The sequence below is a fragment of the Perognathus longimembris genome, chromosome 18 (assembly GCF_023159225.1).
Source record: "Perognathus longimembris pacificus isolate PPM17 chromosome 18, ASM2315922v1, whole genome shotgun sequence".
Classification (NCBI taxonomy): domain Eukaryota; kingdom Metazoa; phylum Chordata; class Mammalia; order Rodentia; family Heteromyidae; genus Perognathus; species Perognathus longimembris.
The window spans coordinates 13,805,790-13,828,433 of record NC_063178.1 but is presented as its reverse complement, the minus strand read 5'-3'; the positions used below and the strand labels follow the sequence as shown (position 1 = coordinate 13,828,433).

Here is a 22,644-nt window from a genome sequence, read left to right as displayed (position 1 = left end):
TGTTACATTTCATCGTTATTTGGGTTGGTTCTCTTTTGTTTCCTATTCATTTGTTTTATGGTGTTCCGTTTTTATTTTTCTGCAGGAAACAGTCTCAGGCTATTTTTGTCAGTGTCAGCCAGGTTGGGCTGGTGCCAACTGCTCAGAAAATATCAATGAGTGTGTGAGCAACCCCTGTTTGAATGGAGGGACTTGTGTGGATGGCATTAATTCCTTCAGCTGTGAGTGTACAAGTTCCTGGACTGGAGATCACTGTCAGACTCCCAAGCAAGGTATGGCCAGCGCTGCTTATCCTACAGAGAGCTCAAAAGTATTATCCTTTAATGCACCCTTCTGCAGACACTCGAGCCTGACCTGCTTTCTAGTCCCACTGCTTAGATGCAGAGAATGACATGTTTTCTTGTAGAAATAGCATAGCATCCATAAGGTAGGAATTCGTAAACCTCAATTCAAGTCAGAAGCATTTTCCTTCAAAAGAAGTAAATTCCTCCCGGGCATTGCCCCTTATACTTTTCTGCTTTCTGTAGAGCAGATATTTAATGTCTCTCATACATGTCTCTTTCCTGATCTCAGATAATCACTGGCTTCTCATTAAATGGTTGGGGGTTGCTTTTCAGTTATCTTCTGATTCAAACCAGCCATTTTTCTTTCACCACCTGACTCCAAGTGGCTCCATGAACATTCACGGTGTTCTTCTGTTTGGTATAATTCTCCCAGGAGCCTCTCCTAATTCTCTCCTTGTTGTTCCCTATCTTATTTCACATCCAAATGCCTCTATAAAGCCTCTCTGACTACCCCTCACTTATTATTCTTTACAATCAATACATTCATTGAGATGTTACCATGTATTTGGGACCATGGTAAACCCTTTGAGAAAATGGGAGCATGAAACATTGTCTCCTTTCACTAACACTCACCTTCTAGTGAAGGAAACAAGATGAACACTGTAAGGCAGAACTAAAGCTGTGAGCTAAATTGGGTAGGATGAAATAAAGTTTCAGACCAGGATAGAGGATAGGAGAATAAATTCAAGGGAACTTTGTGGTGAAAGTGATCACTTAACAATTGAATTTGGAGTAAGAGGTGGGTGGAGTGAGAGAGGCCGGAATGGAAGGCAAGAGTTGCTTAGCCTCCCCCTTTTAGGAATCAGTGAAAAGAATATTTCTTCCTGTTTCCTTTGCAGTTTGTGGAGGGTCCTTTTCAGAGGTGAATGGAAGCATCAGCTATAAGGTTCTGGACACTCAATATGTGTCTGACGTCAACTGCTTCTGGGTTATCGAAACGGAAGTGGGAAAGGTAATGTAGCAACATTGACCCCAGTGGAGATGTCGCGTGTATATTTCAATAAGTATGTGTATGTGGGTATGCATATGAGTACATATGATAATTAAGCTATGGTGTGTTCAGCATTTACCTAAGTGTCCAGTCCTACCTTTAAAAAATCTTCCAGGGCTGGGAATATGGCCTAGTGGCAAGAGTGCTTGCCTCCTTTGCATGAAGCCCTGGGTTCGAATCCTCAGCACCACACATATAGAAAATGGCCAGAAGTGGCGCTGTGGCTCAAGTGACAGAGTGCTAGCCTTGAGCAAAAAGAAGCCAGGGACAGTGCTCAGGCCCTGAGTCCAAGTTCCAGGACTGGCAAAAAAAAAAATTCTTCCAACAATTTTCCAAAATAAGTAGTCCTATGTGCATTTTATAGATTAAATAATAGAAACTAGGAGAAGTTAAAGTTGTGGGTTGTTTTTTTTTCCCCCGTGGTGTTTGAACTCTTGGCCTGAGCACTATCCTTCAGCTCTTCAGCTCAAGACTAGCACTCTACCACATGAGCCACAAAGCCACTTGCACTTTTCTGGTGACTACTTGGAGATGAAAGTCTCACAGACTTTCCTGCCTAGCCTGCCTTTGAACCACAATCCTCAGATCTCAGCCTCATGAGTAGCTAGGATTACAGGCCTGAGCTACCAGTACCCAGATCCTGAAACTCTTATCTCTAGTTAATCACAGAAAAAGTCAGAAGTGGTTCTGTAGATCAAGTGGTAGAGCTCTAGCCATGAGATTAAGAAAGGGAGTTTAGGGACAGGACCCAGGCCTAGAGTTTGAGCCCCAGGACTGGCAAAATAAATAAATAAATGAGATGGGAGCCCTTGGGTTTCAATGTTTCTTATTCCAGACATGATTTTCCCAGGTTTTCTAAGTATTTGTTTCTCAACCAGCTCCTAGATCCATTCAAATAAAGTGGCCCATCTGAATAGATATGTTCACTTTCAATCCTATTAATTTCTTCTAGCCAAGTAATACTCCAAAAGACTTTGTACAAGTGGCAGCTAAGTATTGCTTTCCCTTGAGGAGGGTGGGAAGGCTCTTGGAGCCTGTTAACTTCACAATGGAATACATTCCGAGAGAAATTTCCCAGTAGGCATATTGTATGAATTTCCTTCCTTCCATTTAGCTTTCATGAAGTCTGCTTCCTAACATTGAAAACACTGTTCCTAAGAAAAAGGTCTTGTGTGAAAAAATTTCAATATGTTTATCATCAATTTGTTAGGGAAATTATCTTATTTTTGCTGTGATTATAACTTTTCCCCACTATTATGTTTGTCAGTCTGTTTGTCTATCTCTACATATATCTTCATGTATCTATCTATCTATCTATCTATCTATATATATGTATAATAACAATCATTTCCATGTCCATAGGGATTGCTTTAAAATTTTGATATTAGTTAATTGAAAAAAAAATTTTTGGACTCAGGGCCTGAGCACTGTCCCTGGCTTCTTTTTGCTCAAGGCTAGCACTCTGCTACTTGAGCCACTGCACCACTTCTGGCCATTTTCTATATATGCGGAGCTAGGGAATCGAACCCAGGGCTTCATGTATACAAGGCAAGCACTCTTGCCACTCGGCCATATTCCCAGCCCTTAAATGAAATTTTGTATTGGCAATTAGGTTTTGTTTTCAATGGTATTGTGGTGGTATTCACAGATTCTCTCTTGTCAGGAAGTGATCTACCTCTTGAGCCACACCCTCAGCCATTTTTCACTTTATTTTTTCAAAAAAAATTTCTTCTTTTTTTTTTTTGCCAGTCCTGGGGCTTGGACTCAGGCCCTGAACACTGTCCCTGGCTTCTTTTTGCTCAAGGCTAGCACTCTGCCACTTGAGCCACAGCGCCACTTCTGGCCATTTTCTGTATATGTGGTGCTGGGGAATCGAACCCAGGGCCTCATGTATATGAGGCAGGCACTCTTGCCACTAGGCCATATCCCCAGCCCCCAAAAAAATTTCTGAATGGGGCTGGATTCAGACTTTGGTCCTCTGACCTATGTATGCCTCCTGTGTAGCTGGGATTAAACACATGCACTACTATGCCTAGTTTATTTATCTGTAGAGATCGTGTCTTGATACTTTGGTTTTGTCCAGGCTAGCCTTGAAGTACAATCTTTATGATCTGTGTTTCCTGTAGAGCTGAAATTACAGGATGGTTGTAGCAATCTAAAAAACAATTACTGTTATTAAGGTGATGTGCAGAGAGGTGACCATTGCATATGTGAGTTTCATAATAAGTACATGCCTTTAGGGGCAGTGTCACTCCCTCCCTTTCTCTGTCCCGGTTTCCCCCTCCCATTCCCACCTCAAGTAGTACATACTCCATTTTCAACATAGTACCCAGTGAGCACCACCACTCTGGTCCTAGCAATATTTAAACACAAGTCTTTCTTTCCTACAAGGTGTAGAATTGCCGCACGCACGCACGCACGCACGGATGGGTAGCTAGGAATGAGTACATTCTAGTTAGGAGGACCAACAGGGGGATGAAAAACAAGGCGCCTTGGCTTTGTGTTTCCAGGTCCTGCGGATCACTTTCACGTTCTTAGAACTGGAGCAAGCGAACTCTTGTCCATACGAGTTCCTTCAGATCCACGACGGAGACTCGGCGGCGGCGTTTCCCCTGGGCAGGTTCTGCGGCTACCAGCTCCCCCAGGACGTCCTGAGCAGCGACAATGCGCTCTACATCCACCTCTCCTCGGACCACATGAGAAACGGGAGAGGCTTCACCCTGCGATGGGACTCGGAGCAGCCAGGTGCGTGTGCATGGGCGGCCCTCAGGCCTGATGAATGTTCTGACAGACTTGGGGCAGCCACGATGCGTCATCCTTGTTAATGCCACACGAATCTGAAATGGACTGGATCTCATTTTAGGTTTAAAGATGACAAAATTAGGATGTGATGCAAGGGGTTTAAATATACCTTTTTTTCCCCCCTAGACACCAGTGGCTCATGCCTGTAATCCTAGCTACTCAGGAGGCTGAGAGCTGAAGGACGCAGGTTCAAAGTGAGCTCAGTCAGAACAGCTCACAAAGACCCTGTCTCCAATTAACCAGCAAAATGCTAGGCTGGAGACGCGGCTGAGGTAGACGTAGTTACCCCTCCCTAGTGTCTATCTACCTTCCCAGTGGGGAAGGCCATTTGGTGGGAAGGTGGCTAGGTGAGGCTGTCTCCTGGAATGTGGTTTTAGGGCAGACCAGGTGGGGCGATCTGATACACAGAAACCTGGGCCCAGCGGAAATTGCACACCTGTCCTGGAGCTGATGTCACCCCCGTCTGACCTGATTTTTTAGTGTGTAACCAACTTGTATAAACCCAGGATTTCCCCTTCCTCAGGCACCAAACACGGGCCTGGCTAGGATGGCCAGCAGTCAACTCCTTTATCCTCCCTAAAAAGTGGTCCTGATTTGTGCCTGTCTGCATTGCGGTAACATGCTTTAAGTGGTAGTGTGCCAGCCATGGGTGAATAAGCAGAGGAAAAGCACCAGGCCCAGAATTCAAGCCCCAGGACTAGCATATACACACATACACACACGCACACACTCACGCACGCACACATATATGAACATATACACACAGATATGAATATAAATATATGTCCGCATTTATGTCAATAAGCATTAACAAATATTAACATATCCTTTATGGACTTGCTGAACAGTGACTTGAAAGTTCTATAAGTAAATTGGCTCCAAGGTGTGCTTGGACATCAATGACATGGTTTGTGTATTCTTTGTCTCAGTAACCACTTGATTATTCCTTTTATTATTTTTGCAGCTCCAGGGGCTTGAACTCTGGGCCTGGGTGCTGTCCCTGGGCTTGTTTTGCTCAAGGCTAACTCGCTACCACTTGAGCCACAGCTTCACTTCAAGTTTTTTTTTTTTTGTAGTTTACCAGAGGCTAGAGTCTTATGGACTTTCCTGCCCTGGTTGGCTTCAAATCATGATCCCTTGATCTCAGCTTCCTCAGTAGCTAGGATTACAGGTGTGAGCCACCAGCACCTGGCTACTCTTTTTTAAAATTATGATTTGGTTTTTATACTCATTCTCAACTCCTTTAGCTATAAATTTTTAATACATTAAAATTAGAGACAGACCCATTTCATTTTCCAGTAAGTCTGTGTATCTATTAATGACCTTTCTCATGTTTATTCTCATGCTACATTGACTTGAAATCTCATAGGGAAAATCCTATGTTCCTATGTTTATATACCCTATATTCTTTGCATATCCATGTATATATTTTGGACTCAATTCACCAGTTTTCCGCAGTGAATTGCTGGAATTTTCTTGACATTGCACTAAATCTGTAATCAGCTTAGGAAGAAATGATCTTCTTTTTTTCCTATCCTGGGACTTGAACTCAGGGCTTGGGCTCTGTCCTTGAGCTTCTTTTGCTCAAGGCTAGCACTCTACCCCTTGAGCCATAGCACCACTTCCAGCCTTTTCTGTGTATGAGGTACTGAGGAATCAAATCCAGGGCTTCATGCATGCTAGGCAAGCACTCTACCACTAAAGATATGGTCTTGTAAACAATGAGCATATCTGTTAACATGGATTATGTCATTTTCAGCTTAGTGTAGTTTCAATATTCCTTGCTGATGTTCTATAGATTTCAATGTTCAACTTTTCCATCTATCTTGACAGATGGATTTGTAAATATCTGGTGTTTTATACTATGCAAAACACTTTATAAAGTTTAATTTTCTCTTTAATACAGTATATAGAAATATAATTTATTTTACTTTGACTATGACCACATTACTAAATTAATCAATTTTTTAAAGTTTTACCAAGGATTATTTGCAAAAAGATTAAAAGTGCTCCCAACACTTAGGAAACAGGAATTACACTCAATACAATTTGTCTTTCTAGTACTGTTTACTGGAGTTTAGACTCAAGGTCACACACTTGCTCTACTGCTTGATCCACACACACACCCTTTTTTGCTTTTACTATTTTTCAGATAGGGTCTCCAATTTTTGCCTCAGCTGGTCTGCATAATAATCTTTATATATCTTTACACTTTTTGATATCTACTTCTCAGCAAGGATTACAGATCTGAGCTGCCATTTCCAGCATTTTCCGCATTGTTCTTTCCCTTAACTTATTGCTCCAGACTAAACCTCCAATACAAAGCTAAGTACAAGTGATAAGTAGAGATGTCCAATATTACATCGACTAATACATGCTAGCTATAAGATTTTATAGACATGTTTTATCATATTAAGAATGTTCTCTCCTGTTGTAGTTAATATTGATATGGAAAAAATACAAATTCAAGGATTTGTAGAACATTAATCATTTTGTTTTGTATATGGTTTTATGGCCCAGAAATTTTGAAAAGGCCCACATGACTTGGCATGAACAAGTGCAGCATATTTCTTTTATGCTTCCTTTACTGGTTGTATAAGTCCTTTTTGTTTAGAAGAACTATTAGTGATGACAGGTTAAATTTATCATTTGTTTTCTGATGTTAGTCAATGGACTAGAGCTTTCCTACATTTATTCTTTATCTTATTATTTTCTCATGAAGATTATCCAAGAAATGTAGAATAAATCCTTGATGTATAGAAGCATTACAAACAGTCTCATAAGTCAAATTTAAAAAGGTACATTTCTTTTTGGACAATGTAACCTCTTCCCTCCGTCCCAGTTTTTCCCTCCAATCCCCACCCATAAGTCATATAGCTCGTTTTTAACCTAGTGTCTAATGAGTACCACTGCTGCATTTGTTCATGCTTTGTCGCCCTCCATTTCTTCTAAATTTTGTAGGCTATACAATGGCTTCTTGCTTGCACATTCCCCCTTTTCCTCCACCTCCTTTTCCCTGGATCTACCTAACCCTCTTTTGAGTACCTGCTTCCCTGGAGATTTATTGTTACTGAGCTTTGATTTTGTTTTTCTGAGGAATTACAGTGAACATTTCGTTGAGTCTACATTAGTTACATTTGCATACCACCCAACATATTTACTTATGGCATGGAAGCTAAATGTAGCTTCCATGTATGAAGGAAAACACTGCTCCTTTGTCTCTCTAGGCATGATTTAGTTCACTCAACACATTTTATAATATCTTCATTTATGAAATAAATATTTTACCTACATAGTACTGTTATGCAACCTTAAGGAAATATATGTAGTGCTTAGTATCTTTAAATAAAAATGAAGCAGAAAAACTGAAGACCTTCATTTAATTTGTGAAGGCATCAAAAACTACTAATCGTAATTAAAGTTTGACATCTTGCAGGTTTTGCTATATGAATGATGATTTGTATGCAAATGTAAGGATGGTTTGTTTGTTTTTCCCTTTCCTGTTTAGAGTGTGGAGGTTTTCTGAATGGTACTTATGGTTCTATAACATCTCCTGGATATCCTGGGAACTACCCTTCAGGAAGAGATTGTGTTTGGAGAATCTTCACCAGCCCTGAGCTCTTGATAACATTTACTTTTGGGACATTGAGCCTGGAAAGCCATGAGGATTGTAGCAAAGACTACCTGGAGGTAAACAATGTTTATTTCAATAGATGATGTCAGCACACTCTGATTTGATGTTATCAATGGATGACCCAAATTTACTGGCAATAATTAGATGTATTTCTCAAAAGTTAGTCAATGTCTTAAGTTCTTGCTTATTATCCTGTTTTTTTTTTTTTATTTCTGATTTCCATTCAAATCTTGGGGACAGACTGCCTTGCCTTTTCCGCTGCTCTTACTTGATAGTCTGGAAAAAGCAGAACTGATTAATCACTAAATAATAACCCTTGCCTCCAACATATGTTCAATTCTTCTATTCAAATCTTCAGTTGTATATGCTCAGGTTTTGCCACAAAGAAAAGTATATTAATAGTGACTGTGTTGGAATCACTGGGCACTATTTTGAAAATGGTCATTTGGAGGGAAGTTTCCAGTCCCTCTTGATTCCCCAAGTGAAAGATTGGAATATAGAAAAGGGAAAATCCTATTGTATCTGTCATATGCATAAGGATATACAAAAGATAATGCTCTCCATTGGTTGTCAGAAAATATCATTGAGGAGACTGAGTTCTTAGGTTGTTCTTGATGTATAAAAGATATATATATAAAAGATATATATAAGATATAAAAGATATATAAAAGACAATGCTCTCCATTGGTTGTCAGAAAATATCATTGAGGAGACTGAGTTCTTAGGTTGTTCTTGATGTATTTTTTTGTTTTGTTCCTATAAGTCTCAGTACATCATAGTTGTGCTAAAAAGACAATGAGCTCTTCCGAGTCCATTAGAGAAGGAAAGAGTGCTGTGGAATTATTCATAAAGGAGAGAAGGATGCAGCTGTCAGGCAGGGGCTCCACAAGTGGAAAGGATTAATAATTTAGTAGCTATAATAATGGATTTTTGAGACCTTTGGGAATGACTTTTCAATCTTCTGACTGTCTCTCCTTGGAAAATTTTAGCAAAATAACCTTTTACATGTTGACAGTAAAAAGTGAGTTATCCTGAAACTTAGATTCAGGAAATTCCATCAAATTAAAAATTGCTTCTTTATTTCTATATATTAACATCTAGATATCATAATAAAAATATCAATCATTCTGGCACCCTTCAAATGTCTTTCATTTCTTATCAAGCTGCATTATTCAAGGAACTACTTAAGTACAGGAATAAATACTACCCTGTAGTTTTGCTACTAGTAAGGAAAAGTTGCTAGAGTAGATGAACTTTATCAGATTAAAAACATTCTTTAGTTCACTCAGTTTGGTGTTTCATGCAGTGCATTCAGACTTTGCAATTACAACAGAACTATAGAGAAATCCACATGATGACGACGATGATGATGATTTTGCTTTTGGTTTTATTTATTTATTTTTTGCCATTCCTGGGGTTTGAACAGGACCTGAGCATTGTCCCTGAGATTCTGTTGCTCAAGGCTAGCACTCTACCACTTGAACTACAGCACCACCTCCAGCTTTTTCTGTTTGTGTGGTACTTAGGAATCAAACCCAGGGCTTCATGCATGCTAGGCAAGCACTCTACCACATTCCCAGCCACATTCCCAGCCCTCCCATGATTATTAAATAGGTCAAAGGTCAGTAATGAAAAATTCTCTTTTTTTATGCCATCAGTGGGGCTTGAACTCAGGGCCTCATTCTCTTGCTTGGTAATCTTGCTCAAGGCTTATGCTCTACCACTTGAGCCATACTTCCTTTCCTTAAAAACGTTCTTAAGATTCTGCTGTTACTCTTTTGGTATCTTTATTGATACTGAGGTTGTACTTTTTTAAAAATTCATGCAGCTCCTTAGGGCATCTCTGTTCCATGTCTAACAAGACAGCACTTCCTTTCTCTCCCATGATGCCCCCTGAGCTTCTAGACTGAGTTGTGAATCAGTTGGGAATCACCAGAAGTCCTTTGTCCATTTCCTTTTCTATGCATTCATTTTCTCTTAGATCAAAACCAATATCTGGGCACCTAAAACCTGAGGAAAAACCTTCAGAAAAACTGCCATTAAAATCATGATAAAGAGCTGGGACGGTGGCTTAGTGCTAGAGTGCTTGCATGAAGCACTTGAAAAGCATGCATGAAGCCATGGGTTTAATTCCTCAGCACCACATAAACAAAAAGTTGGAAGTGACACTGTGGCTCAAGTGGTAGAATGCTAACCTTGAGCAAATGAAGCTCAACGACAGTGCCCATGCCCTGAGTTCAAGCCTCAGGACTGGCAAAAAAAAAAAAAAAGTGAGCATGAGATAAATCCAAAATATATAGCTAGCTCAAAATTGTGCTCCTGACAGGATTTGAGGCAGAAGGCCACGTCTTTTACAGAACTCATCCTTGTCTTGAGTATGGATGGGGTAAAGACACTTCTTAGAGACATGCTTATTTGTGATGGTTTTTCTGCAGTTAATCTACATAACCACTTGTTTGGTTAAGACTTGGCCTCTTTGACCTTAATGACTCTTGTGTTTTAGATCCGGGATGGTCCTTTGCCTCAGGACCCGATTCTTGGGAAATACTGTACTACCGTCTCTGTCCCACCACTGCAGACTACGGGTCCCTTCGCCAGAATTCATTTCCATTCTGACTCCCAGATTAGTGACCAAGGCTTCCACATCACCTACCTGACATCGCCATGTAAGTAGCCTGCCATTTTGTAGGCTGCGTATTTTGAAAGGCTAGGCTGTATTTGTAGTTGTCTTGTATTGAGAAGACTGGCTTTCATAGACCTAAGACATATGTGTGTTTTTTTTTTTAACTGTATTTTTTATCTTTTCTTTTTTGGTACTGGGGATTGAAGCCAGGACATTGCACTTGCTAGGCTAAGTGCTTTGCCACTGAGCTATACATCCCAGCCCAACATGTGTGTTATAAATAGTTTTCCCATGGCTCCAAATGCTTTTTAATTTTCTCAGTGCTCCATCAGTAAGACTAACATACCCTCTTGGTCTCTGAAGTGTGGAATTCACATTATGAGGCACCTAAAAACTATGTAAGTTCCCTAGTGGTGGTTGATATTTTGCGGTAGGAGTGGTTGTTCATGTGAGCCATGAAGTCTATATGGAGATGTGTGTGACTTTATTCTTGGATCAAATCCAGTTGCACAGAAGCTGGCTTCCAGAATAGCAGTGTCCTGGTCCCTGGAGCTTATTTCCAGTGAAATACTGCTAGCTATTATACTCTGATAGTAGGATACTGATAGCTATGATACAGCTGCCTTGATGCCGTAAAACTGACAAACAGAACAAATGAAGTGCTCTATGATTTCCATTCAAGAGATGCAGAGGACTTTGTTCATGAAGTCCATGATGAGGTTTCTAATGAAAATTTATAGGAAAAATACTTAGAAAATCTCAGGATAAGGAAAAGTAACAAGAAATGTATCATGGCTCCCCTAGTCTCGCGATCCTTTGCTTCAGGCTTAACGTGCAGCTGGGCTTGTTGAAGTCCTCACAGCCCTTACAAATATTTCTGATCTACCTTCTTTGTCTGGCCACATGTTGCTGTTCTGTATTAGTTTCTTGTTTATTCTATCTTATTTATATAGTTACATATTGTATTTTGCTATGTTTGTTTATTAAATACAGTAAATCTTTTCAGAATAAATCATAGCATTAATGCATTAAAATTATTTAGAGAAGAGAACAATGGACTGGAAGTTCAATTGCTCATCTCATCTCATCTATTATTTATTTATTTATTTATTTATTCATTCATTCATTTATTGTCAGTCAAGAGGCTTGAACTCAGGGCCTAGGTGCTCTCCCTGAGCTCTTTAGTTCAAGGGTAGCTCTCTACCCCTTGCACCACAGCACCACTTCCAGCCAGTTTTTTGGTGGTTAATTGGAGATGAGTCTCATAGACTTTTGTGCCCAGGGTGGCATCTAACCAGGATCCTCAGATCTCAGCCTCCTGAGTAGCTAGCATGGCAGGAGTGAGCCACCGGTGTCGGGCTCTACCTCTATTTCTATAGGCACTTCAAGGATGCCTCACATGTAAGATCAAATAAAAAATATCTCATCAGAAAAAGCATAAGCCAGAACAGGGTGAATAAAGTCAGTAGGTAAGTGGTTTGTGGTTGTGTCTGCAAATTTTTCTAATACTAGATCTGAATGGGATCCAGAGGAATTGCCATGCACGTGACCTTCACTTTTCTTCCCCATTCTTAGCGGATCTGCCCTGTGGAGGGAGCTACACCAACCCAGAGGGCGAGATCCTCCTTTCTGACTTTTCTGGGTCTCTGGCCCATGATGGGCAATGCGTCTATGTCATAGACCTGCCTCCACGAGAGAAAGTTGAACTCAACTTCACCCACGTGGAGCTGGAAAGCCAGAATGGATGCTCTCGCAATTACATTGAGGTAAATTTTTCGGAGTAGTTCTTCTTAGATCATCTTCATTAATGTTTTTCTATTCTATATAGCCTTTAAATGGTTTTCAGGCCAACAATATCAAGATCTTGTAAAAAAAAAAATGAAAAAGCCATTTTATGCCCTATCCCAGCCCTGCTAAATCAACCTACTGAGTGTATCTGACTGCACAGTCTGAAACAGCTCTAGAATCACTCTAGAACATTGGGTCTAGAGAACATGAAGCAATCTCTCTAACACAGATCTAAGGAAAGTAACAGAAGAGATTGATCATTAAAAGAAAACATTCTTTAGTGCATTGACTAGAACTAGAACTCTAGAACTCTAGAACTAGAGTCAATGAACTAAAAGCAATACTAACAGCAAATGGTGAGACTAGAAACTCCTACCAATGATGCATTACAGGATGTTAAATGAAGCCCCAACCACCAAGGTGCATTCAGGCAAGTAAGGGTAATAGGCTTACTAACTGGCAAAAAAAAAAAAATCAAAGCTTATTTAGGATAATTTTCTAACTGAGGTAATTCAACCTGGAGATAGCAGGAGCTTTTCCCAGATGGCCCAGCTAGTCAGTAACAGTGATATGAAAGTGTTTGATGTTGCATGAGCTAATACATTTAGCTTTTCCTTCATTATTCCTGCTAGCTAGCTCACCTTCAGAACATGCTCGCTTTGATTTCAGTGTACAATGCTCATAATATAAGAATATGTAAAGCAAAAAAAACCAGGCTGCTTTTTTTGCTTGTCAGTCCAGCATTTTTTTGCTTAATTATTGGTCAAGCTACAAATTAGAGTGGAGAACAAGATAAACAAACTGTTCTTTGTTGGGCTCAATCATTTTACGTAAACTCAGAGAATCATTTCCAATTTTGTTTGCTTATGGGGGTCAGAGATTTGTTTTTCCAGAAAAGTCTATATAAGTCTTTATAACACAACCTATTTCTTTTGCCAGTCCTGGGGCTTGGACTCAGGGCCTGAGTACTGTCTCTGGCTTCTTTTTCTCAAGGCTAGCACTCTACCACTTGAGCCACAATGTCACTTCTGGCTTTCTCTATATATGTGGTGCTGAGAAATCGACCCAGTGTTGCATGTACATAAGGCAAGCACTCTACCACTAGGCCATATTCCCAGCCCACTTGACCTGTTTCTTGAATTTAGACAGATAAGACATAGAGCTTTAATATATGATCTGGGCTTTGTAGAAGCACAGAAGTGAAGTGTTTACTATTTGCCAGTTACTCTTCTAATACCTTCAACTCATTCAACAAGTTGTTAGTAATCTGCTTCTTTCCTACCAGGTTTGATAAGTTCTTTACCTAATTTATGTCATCATCACAAAAACCATTATCTTTACTTTCTTTTTTTTCTGTGTTGGTCCTGGGACTTGAACCCAGGGCCTGGGCACTACTCCTGAGCTTTATGCTCAAAGCTAGTGTTCTACCACTTGACCCCCAGTCTACTTCTGGATTTTTGTAGCTAATAGGACATGTGTCTCACAGACTTGGCTTGGAATAGTCTCACAGGCTGGCTTGGAACCATGATGCTCAGTTCTAAGCTTCCTGAGTAGATAGGATTACATGAATAAGCCACGGTCACTGGCCTATATAGATTTTTTTCTTAATCGGTCATAGGGCTAGAGCTCTGGGCCTGGGCACTGTCCCTGAGCTATTTGGCTCTAGGATAGTGGTCTACCACTTGAGCAACATTGCCATGTGCAGTTTTCTAGTAGTTAATTAAAAATAAGAATCACCCAAACTTTCCTGCTCGATCTGGCTTTGAGCCACGATCCTCAGGTCTCCGCTTCTTGAATAGCTAGGCTTACAGACATGAACCACCAGTACCTTGCTTTTTCTTTTTAAACTCAGGAATCTGAGGCCCAGAGAAGTGAAGTTACTTGCATGTATAGCAATTGGTGGAGCAGGGATTTGAGTTAAGGAGTTCCAGTCATAGCAATATCTAATAAGAAAGGAAATGTAGTAGCCCAACTCTGATGATAGCACATATCTTATTTTTTCTAGAGAAGAGGGACTCATGAATTTTCCAATTCCATACCTGGCTTTCTGGCCACAGGATCAAAATATGGAGCTAGGCACAAAGGTTTTTTTCAGATAGGCAAGAAAGTTAACTCTGATTTGTAATGGTTCGCATAGCTCCAAGGAGCTGGCCGCCCATAAGATATCCTTTCTGGCTGTACAGAAGACTCCCACTAAATTTTGGTAAGGGGTCACGTGATCTTCTCTGAATTGTTATGGAAAGTTACCAGGGAAAAGAAACCATGAAATTGGCATTCAACAGGCATGGAGGTACATACATATAATCTTAGCACTCAGGAGGTAGAGGCAGAATAAAGGAAAAGATGTTTTACTTTGGTAGTTCGAAGTAGAGATGATTTTTTTTTAAATTTTTATTGTCAAACTGATGACAGAGAGGTTACAGTTTCATAATTAGGCACTGAATACATTTCTTGTACTGTTTGTTACCTCCTCCCTCATTCCTCCCCCTTCCCTTTTCCCTCTCCCCCCATGAGTTGTTCAGTTGGTTTACACCAAATAGTTTTGCAAGTATTACTTTTGTAGTCGTTTGTCTTTTTACCCCGTGTCTCTCAATTTTGGTATTCCCTTTCACTTTCCTAGTTCTAATACCAGTATATACAGTTTCCAATGTACTCAGATACAGCCATAGTGCAGGTACAACCACAGGAAGGGGATACAAGAGGATCATCAACAATAGAAGCTACAGTTTCATATGGCATGTTGTAAGTAATTACAACAATGATATAACAGTCGTTTACATAACATGGAGTTCATTTCACTTAGCATCATCTTATGTGTTCATAAGGGCTTAGCTATTGGGCCCTTGTGATCCTCTGCTGTGACTTGCCTACACCTGTGCTAATTATTCCCTATGAGGGAGACCATAGGGTCCATGTTTCTTTGGGTCTGGCTCACTTAGTATAATTTTTTCCAAGTCCTTCCATTTCCTTACGAATGGCGCAATGTCATTTTTTCTGATAGAGGCATAAAATTCCATTGTGTATATGTATCACATTTTCCTGATCCATTTGTCTACTGAGGGGCATCTGGGTTGGTTCCATATTTTAGCTATTGTGCTGCGATGAACATTGTTGTGCTGGTGGCTTTAGTGTGTTCTTGTTTGTGGTCTTTTGGGTAGATGCCCAAAAGTGGGGCTGCTGGGTCATAGGGGAGTTCTATGTTTAGCCTTCTGAGGACTCTCCATACTGCTTTCCAGTGTGGCTGAACCAGTTTACATTCCCACCAACAATGAAGTAGGGTTCCCTTTTGGCCACATCCTCTCCAACATTTATTATTGTTAGTTTTCTTGATATAGGACATTCTTACTGGGGTGAGATGGAATCTCAATGTTTTGATTTGTATTTCTTTTATGGCCAGTGATGTAGAGCACTTTTTCATATGTCTCTTGGGCCATTCTCATTTCCTCATAAGAGAAGTCTCTTTTTAAGTCTTTAGCCTACTTGTTGAGGGGGCTATTGGTTGTTTGTGGTTTTGTTTTGGAGGAATGTAATTTTTTTAGTTTTGCATATATTTTAGATCTGAGGTCTTTGTCCGTTGTATGGCTGGTAAAGATCTTTTCCCAGTCTGTGGGCTTTCTGTTTATCTTGCGAGCTGTGTCCTTTGCCCTGCAGAAGCTCTGCAGTTTGATGCAGTCCCATTTGCCCATCCTTTTTTTGATTTGTAGCATTTCTGGGTCTTTGTTAAGGAAGTTCTGTCATGTGCCTAGGAGCCCAAGTGTTTCTCCTACTCCTTCCTTTAGTGTCTTCAGGGTCTGTTTTGATTTCAAGGTCTTTGATCCATTTGGAATTGATTTTGGTGCAGGGTGATACATAAGAACTTAGTGTTGGTTTGCTGCATGTCTTGAACCAGTTTTGCCAGCACCATTTGTTAAAGAGGCTATCTTCCATCCTATTTTTTAGCTCCTTTATCAAAGATTAAGTAGGCATAGTTCTGTAGGTTCATTACTGGGTCTTCAGTTCTGTTCCCTTGGTCTTCAGGCTTGTTCTGGTGCCAACACCAAGCTGTTTTTATTACTGTAGCTTTATAATACAGCTTGAAGTTGGCTATTGTAATTCCTCCAGCACTGTTCTATCAGCTTAGGATAGTTTTTGCTATTCTGGGTCTTTTATTGTTCTATATGAATTTCTGGATAAAAGCTAGAGAAAGAAGTCAATGGAATAGGCAATTTTACAAGATGTAGTCTGCTTTCTCATGCAAAACTTGAAAGAATAAGGAACTCAGAGCAATACGGAAGACCCATAGTAAGAAATTTTCTTCTGAGGATGAAGAGATGCACTCCAAAGAATCCTGGTTCTCATTTTGCTTTTGGAGAGACTTTCTTGACAGACAAGCATATCTTTCAGAGGAAAGTTAAAATGCTACTGCCTAATCTGTAGCTTTCATATATACAGTGTAGTTTGAAAGATATTCCTTTAGCTCAGTTAAAAGAGAAAACTCTTAAATGTACATTTGAAAATAAAATTTAAGTATGAAAAATGATGGGTTTGGAGGTTTTGAGACCCATATTTTTAAAAGAAAATCCCCACAGCAGACAGAAAACACATTTATATAGTATTTATCTTTTCCTACTCAAGTTCTACTTTTAAAAGCACGTATTGCTTATGGAGCATATGATATGGCTATATAAGAATGAATATGAAAAGAGATCAACTCCTCATTCATCTGTTTTATCCAAGAGTTTATGAATTGCTTGGAACAGTTCGCTGAATGTAGCAGGATTGTCTTTCCAGAAAAAAAGCAGTGCCTCCTCATTAAATCTTCATAAGTTATTTAAGCCACCTGGACTCCAAGTGAAGGACATACATTAGACTGTAATGGGAGCTTTATTTTTCTTTCTTTTTTGTTTTGTTTTGTTTTGTTTTTGCGAGTCCTGGGGCTTGGACTCATGGCCTGAGCACTGTCCCTGGCTTCTTTTTGCTCAAGGCTAGCACTCTGCCACTTGAGCCACAGCGCCACTTCTGGCCATTTTCTGTATATGTGGTGCTGGGGAGTCGAACCCAGGGCCTTATGTATATGAGACAGGCACTCTTGCCACTAGGCCATATCCCCAGCCCCTATTTTTCTTTCTTGAACATTCAAAATGTAAGCTACACAATAAAGTCAGGAGTCTCTATTATAAGGCCAGGGGTAAGATGCACTGGCTATCTTATCAGCCATATACCTCTTGCTCCGTCCAATGCAAGGACCTGGGAAGGGAAAACCACAGGAGAGGCCAATGGGGACCTGGCATACTCTATGGAGAAATAAGCTGACTTCTGCAAAAGTTGCTTCTCTTCTTACATGAAAAACAACAAAATATATGGCAGAAAACTTTTAAGATATAGTAAGACAGGGGCTGGGACTATGGCTTAGTGGTAGAGTGCTCACATAGTATGCACAAAGCCCTGGGTTCAATTGCTCAGCACCACATAAACAGAAAAGGCCAGAAGTGGTGCTGTGGCTCAGTCGTAGAGTGCTAGCCTTGAGCAAAAAGAAGCTCAGGGACAGTGCCCAGGTCATGAGTTCAAGCACAGAGACTGGAGAAAAAAGATATAGTAAGATAGGAGTTTAGTTATATCACAGATGTTTCTGCACTCTGGGGAATTTACCTATTCTGTGTTACTGAAGTTAACCTAGTGACATATAGAAGCCTGTTTCCTCATCGGAAGTGGGAATAGTAACACCATACTTCTGAAAGACGGTTTGTATATGAAATAGAGATAATTTACTTGAAACATGACATACACCCATAATTCTGTGGGTTTGATCATGGCATTGTCTTATAATTTTCAGGGAGGATAGTATCAGGCAGAAAAGAAGGAGAATTTAGGAAACCATAGAGCTACTTCCTTTTTTTCCCCAGATAAGACTTCTTTCTCTTGCCTAGGGCCAGGCCAGGCTCAGGCCACAATCCTACGCACACTGAATAACTAGAAAAATCGTAGGCATGACGGCCACAACTGGTTTATTCTTCAAGATTGAAGGTTGTTTTTTTTTTTTTTTTTTTTTTTTGGCCAGTGCTGGTGCTTGAACTCAAGGTCTGGGCACTGTCCCTGAGCTTCTTTTGCTCAAGGCTACCCCTTGAGCCACAGCACCACTTCTGACTTTCTCTGTGTATGTGGCACTGAGGAATCGAACCCAGAGCTTACTCTACCACTAAGCCATATTCCCAGCCAGCTATATTGCCGTTAAAAGCCCTGTCATTTGTGGTCTGAGATAGGATCAGTAAGGATGTTATGTATTGCGTCTGCATGTGAGGACTTAGCAATACAAAGATCCAAGGGAAAGGATGCCAGAGAGAGAATGGAAATAAAAATCTGATAAACTCAAAAGAACTGAACGTACACTACAGTGGCAGATTCACAAAGAGACGAATGAAGCAGGAGCTATATTCTGTGTGATTGGATAGGCCAAGATGAAGAGTTTGGACTGTGTCCTAAATTAGCATGAAGATGACAAATTGAAGTTTGCAATCATGAAGGAAGACACTCCTAAATCACCTTGATTTTAGAAGGTGAAGGATAACTTGATTGGGGCAGATATTAGGACATCCATTTTCACAAGACCTAAATTGTAAAACATACTATTGAAGAGCAAAGGGCATGGTGGTGTATGCTTGTGGTCCCTACTACTCAGGAAATGAGGGTAATGGGATCACTTTTAGGGTGGGCTTGGCAACAGCAGGAGATCATTTCTCAAAACTACAACAGACAGAATGAATTGGGGTGTGGGTGTGGTCATGCTACTATGTAGAGACCCTGCGTTCAAGCTACACTACTTCATAAAAAAGCAAAGGGAAAGAATCAAAAACCATAACTTTGAGATTCTGTGGAGTTTCTCTCGTTTTCTATTCCATACCCCTCATTTTCCCATGAAGGATGAGATTACATTTCTCTCCCACTCACTCTGAGTAGCCAAAGATGAGTTTCCAGTTTCCAGTGTCACGTCTTTGCTTCACTGAGGGGTGTGTCACCCCAGAGCTCACGTGGCAGGCCGCCATGTGTTAAGCACTACCACATGAGCTTCTGTTTCAGCTTTTGGATTCGTTCAGGATTATTGTCAGCATATTCCGTTTGTTTGCTTGGAGTTAATGCTTAAATGAATTTTAGCAATCGCGATAAACAAAACACAAACAAACCTGGAGTTACAGCAACAAACACATGAACACATGCGTTAAGGCATGGCTTCGAATGCTGATTCATTCCAGATGTTCAAGCTCACCGCTCCCTAGCCTCTCGATCTTGCGCCTCAATTTTCATTTAAATTATGTCTTCAGCCCAGTTAATTTTAGCTCTCCAAACAGGAAATCATTCCTTAACAAGAACCAGGTTTTTATAAGTAGTTTCTCTTCAGAAAATTTGGATATAAAAATCAGAAACCGTTTGGAATAGTCCATAGGGCAAAAATTTCTAGGTCATAGACAATCTCCTGGGCTTTATGACTGAGTAGTCAATATATATTAGATGGATAAAGAAATCAGTAAAAAAAAAAAAAAATGGGCCTATTCTGCAGAACACGAGCAATTTGTGGGTTCCCTTAGGTTCTTTTGCAAGTGTAATCCTTTGCAGAATGGATTTATTGTCATCTCTCTACAAAGGATCTCTGCGTGGCTTCACCTGACATAAAAAAAAAAAAAAAAAAAAAAACGGGCTGGGGATATGGCCTAGTGGCAAGAGTGCCTGCCTCGGATACACGAGGCCCTGGGTTCGATTCCCCAGCACCACATATACAGAAAACGGCCAGAAGCGGCACTGTGGCTCAAGTGGCAGAGTGCTAGCCTTGAGCGGGAAGAAGCCAGGGACAGTGCTCAGGCCCTGAGTCCAAGGCCCAGGACTGGCCAAAAAAAAAAAAAACAAAAACAGTAGTGAGCAACTTTACTATAAAATGGTTCATGTATTAGTCTTTTGTTTTTGATGCCAGTCCTGGGGCTTGAAATCAGGGCTTGGGCACTGCCACTGAGCTTCTTTTGCTTAGGCTGCACTTGAGCCACAGCACAACTTCCAGCTTTTTTCTATTTATGTGGTACTGAGCAATTGAAACCCAGGGCTTCATGCATGCTAGGGGAGCATTTTGCCACTAAGACACATTCTCAGCCCCTAGTCTTTTTTTTTTTTTTTTTTTTGGTAAGTAAAAGGGCTTGAACTCAGGGCCTGAGCATTGGTCCTTGACCACTTTGAGCCACAGCTCCACTTCTGGTTTTCTGGTGGTTAATTGGACTTTCCTGGCTGGGCTGGCCATGAACTGTGATCCTCAGATCTCAGCCTCCTGAGTAACTAGGATTACAAGCATCAGCCACCAGCACTCAGCTCCACTCATCTGTATCTAAGTTTTGCTGCAGTAAGAGGTAGTAACAAGGTCTGGGAATGTGGCTTAGTGGTAGAGTGCTTGCTTGAAGTACTTGAGGCATTCATGAAGCCCTGAGTTCAATTCCTCAGTTCCATATAAACAGAAAAGGCAGGAAGTGGTGCTGTGGCTCAAGCAATAGAGTGCTAGACTTGAACACAGAGGTTCAAGGACAGTGCCCAGGCCCTGAGTCCAAGCCCCAGGACTGGCCAAAAAAAAAAAAAAGCAAGCAAAAAAATGACAGCAAACAAAAGAATTCTGTGGCTTACAACCTGTGTTTCCCTTTTGCTCATGTCAACACATAATTAGCTTTAGATCCAGTCAGCTCAGGGCTCTGCTGCTGTTTCCTGTGTCTTTGCTATTGTGAGATCCAGGTTTCTGGTCTATCAAGAGGGGAAGATAATAATAATAATAATAATAATAATAATAATAATAATAATAATAGTCGAAGCCCACAATATTCTACCTGGAAATCTGCCCATCTCTTCCACTCATTCCGTGAGGCCCAACAATTCCTGCGCCTAAGCACACAACCAATAGAATGGGTTAGAGATGATTCTCCATAGGGAGATAAAGCAAAGTTACATGGCAAAGGGCATATGCAAATCTCTCCTAGGAGAGAAGTGTATTCTTATTAAAAAAATAATAATAATGCAGTTTATCCTAGTTCACAAACACAAAGGAAAAAGACTTTTCTTGGAGAAGAATACTAATTCAATAGTCCTAAAATAGCTCCTGCAAGTTGTGCTGGGAAAATACTGGGGGTCACTTTAGAGCATTTGATACATTTTATTTCAGCATCTCTTTCAAAAGCTTCATGGTTAAAGTATTGGCCATGGCTGAGATCCTAGGAGAATACAGGCTTTCAGAATTAATAAGGTTTCCTTTCCACAGAGAAAGAGAAACATAGCCAAAAATCAATTGCACCTCCTGGGTTTTGGGCCCTGGAGCCCTATAAATTCTTTTTAAAACATTTGGACTACAGCTGCCTCTCCTTGCTAAAGTCCTTGGGTTTCATTAGTCAAGGCCCAGGGGAACGGCTCACTTTAGATTGCTCAGATGCTGTTTGCTCATTTTCTTCCTCCTTGTCATCTTCTAATGGGCACCAGAAAAGAGAGACTATAATCTTAGAAGAAGCAAATACATTCCCAGGGGGACTGAGGAACAGGAAGATATCTTACTCTGTGTTTCATGCTTGCTGATTTTCAAGAACAGCAGTAGGACATTTCTTAACAAACGGTTTCCTACTGCTGTTTCCTGTGTCTTTGCTATTGTGAGATCCAGGTCGATCTAGGCACCTTGTACCTACCCTTCCATGAAAGAGACAAGAAGACTTTGTGAAATACCTGTTTGCAAAGCAGTATTCTCTTTGGTAGATACTTCTAGGTATGGGGGGGCGGTGCAGAAATTGTCTCTTTCCTTTGAGATTTTCTCAGTGTAGCATGACTTTACTCAGTAAGTGAAGTTTGGGTGGCAAATGTTGTCATTGGAAAGACATGTGACTCTTGCTATCTGTGTAACACTGGATCATATGCCAGAGCCATAAGTTATTTAATCACTGTCTATTTTTAGGTCTCTAGAAAAGTTTCCATTCTTGGCAGTGTAGAGAAGACTTTGATGATGACTCCATGAGCATTTTGGAATCCTATCAATGGAATATTGGAGGTGTAGGATTCATGATACATATTGCCATGTAATCTGTAGCACTCTACACTTCTCCCTGTCATGAGTGACAAATGTTTGTGTTTCAAATCTTCCCTGGTTTCTTTTTTCCTTCATTTGGCCTAGGCATTTCCAGGTCTCAATGTCAAGGTTATTTCTGCTGAGAAATATCCCACCATCACTTTGATAAGCTAATGGTCTTCATTAAATTGGTAGCTGTCTACTTGAAGATCTTTTTTTTTTTAAATATCATTGTCTTAATGTTCTAAAATGAAATTCACTGATATAACCTTTCTATACACTATGATAAAAATATAAATTTGTAATAGGAGCCAGTTGCCAGTGGCTCATGCCTGTAATCCTAGCTATCCAGGAGGCTGAGATCTGAGGATTGTGGTTCAAAGCCAGCCTGGGCAGGAAAGTCTATGAGGTTCATTC

The 22,644-nt window shown here is 40.4% G+C and overlaps 1 protein-coding gene across 1 annotated transcript in view; it reads left to right on the top strand.

The window, feature by feature from the left end:
- Cubn (cubilin) overlaps window positions 1–22,644 on the top strand; it is a 203,154-nt gene that overhangs the window by 20,550 nt on the left and 159,960 nt on the right. The window contains 6 exon segments of the mRNA XM_048368018.1: window positions 86–272; window positions 1,184–1,296; window positions 3,846–4,080; window positions 7,646–7,827; window positions 10,275–10,437; window positions 11,970–12,160. Of these exon segments, the coding sequence (XP_048223975.1) occupies window positions 86–272; window positions 1,184–1,296; window positions 3,846–4,080; window positions 7,646–7,827; window positions 10,275–10,437; window positions 11,970–12,160 (1,071 nt within the window).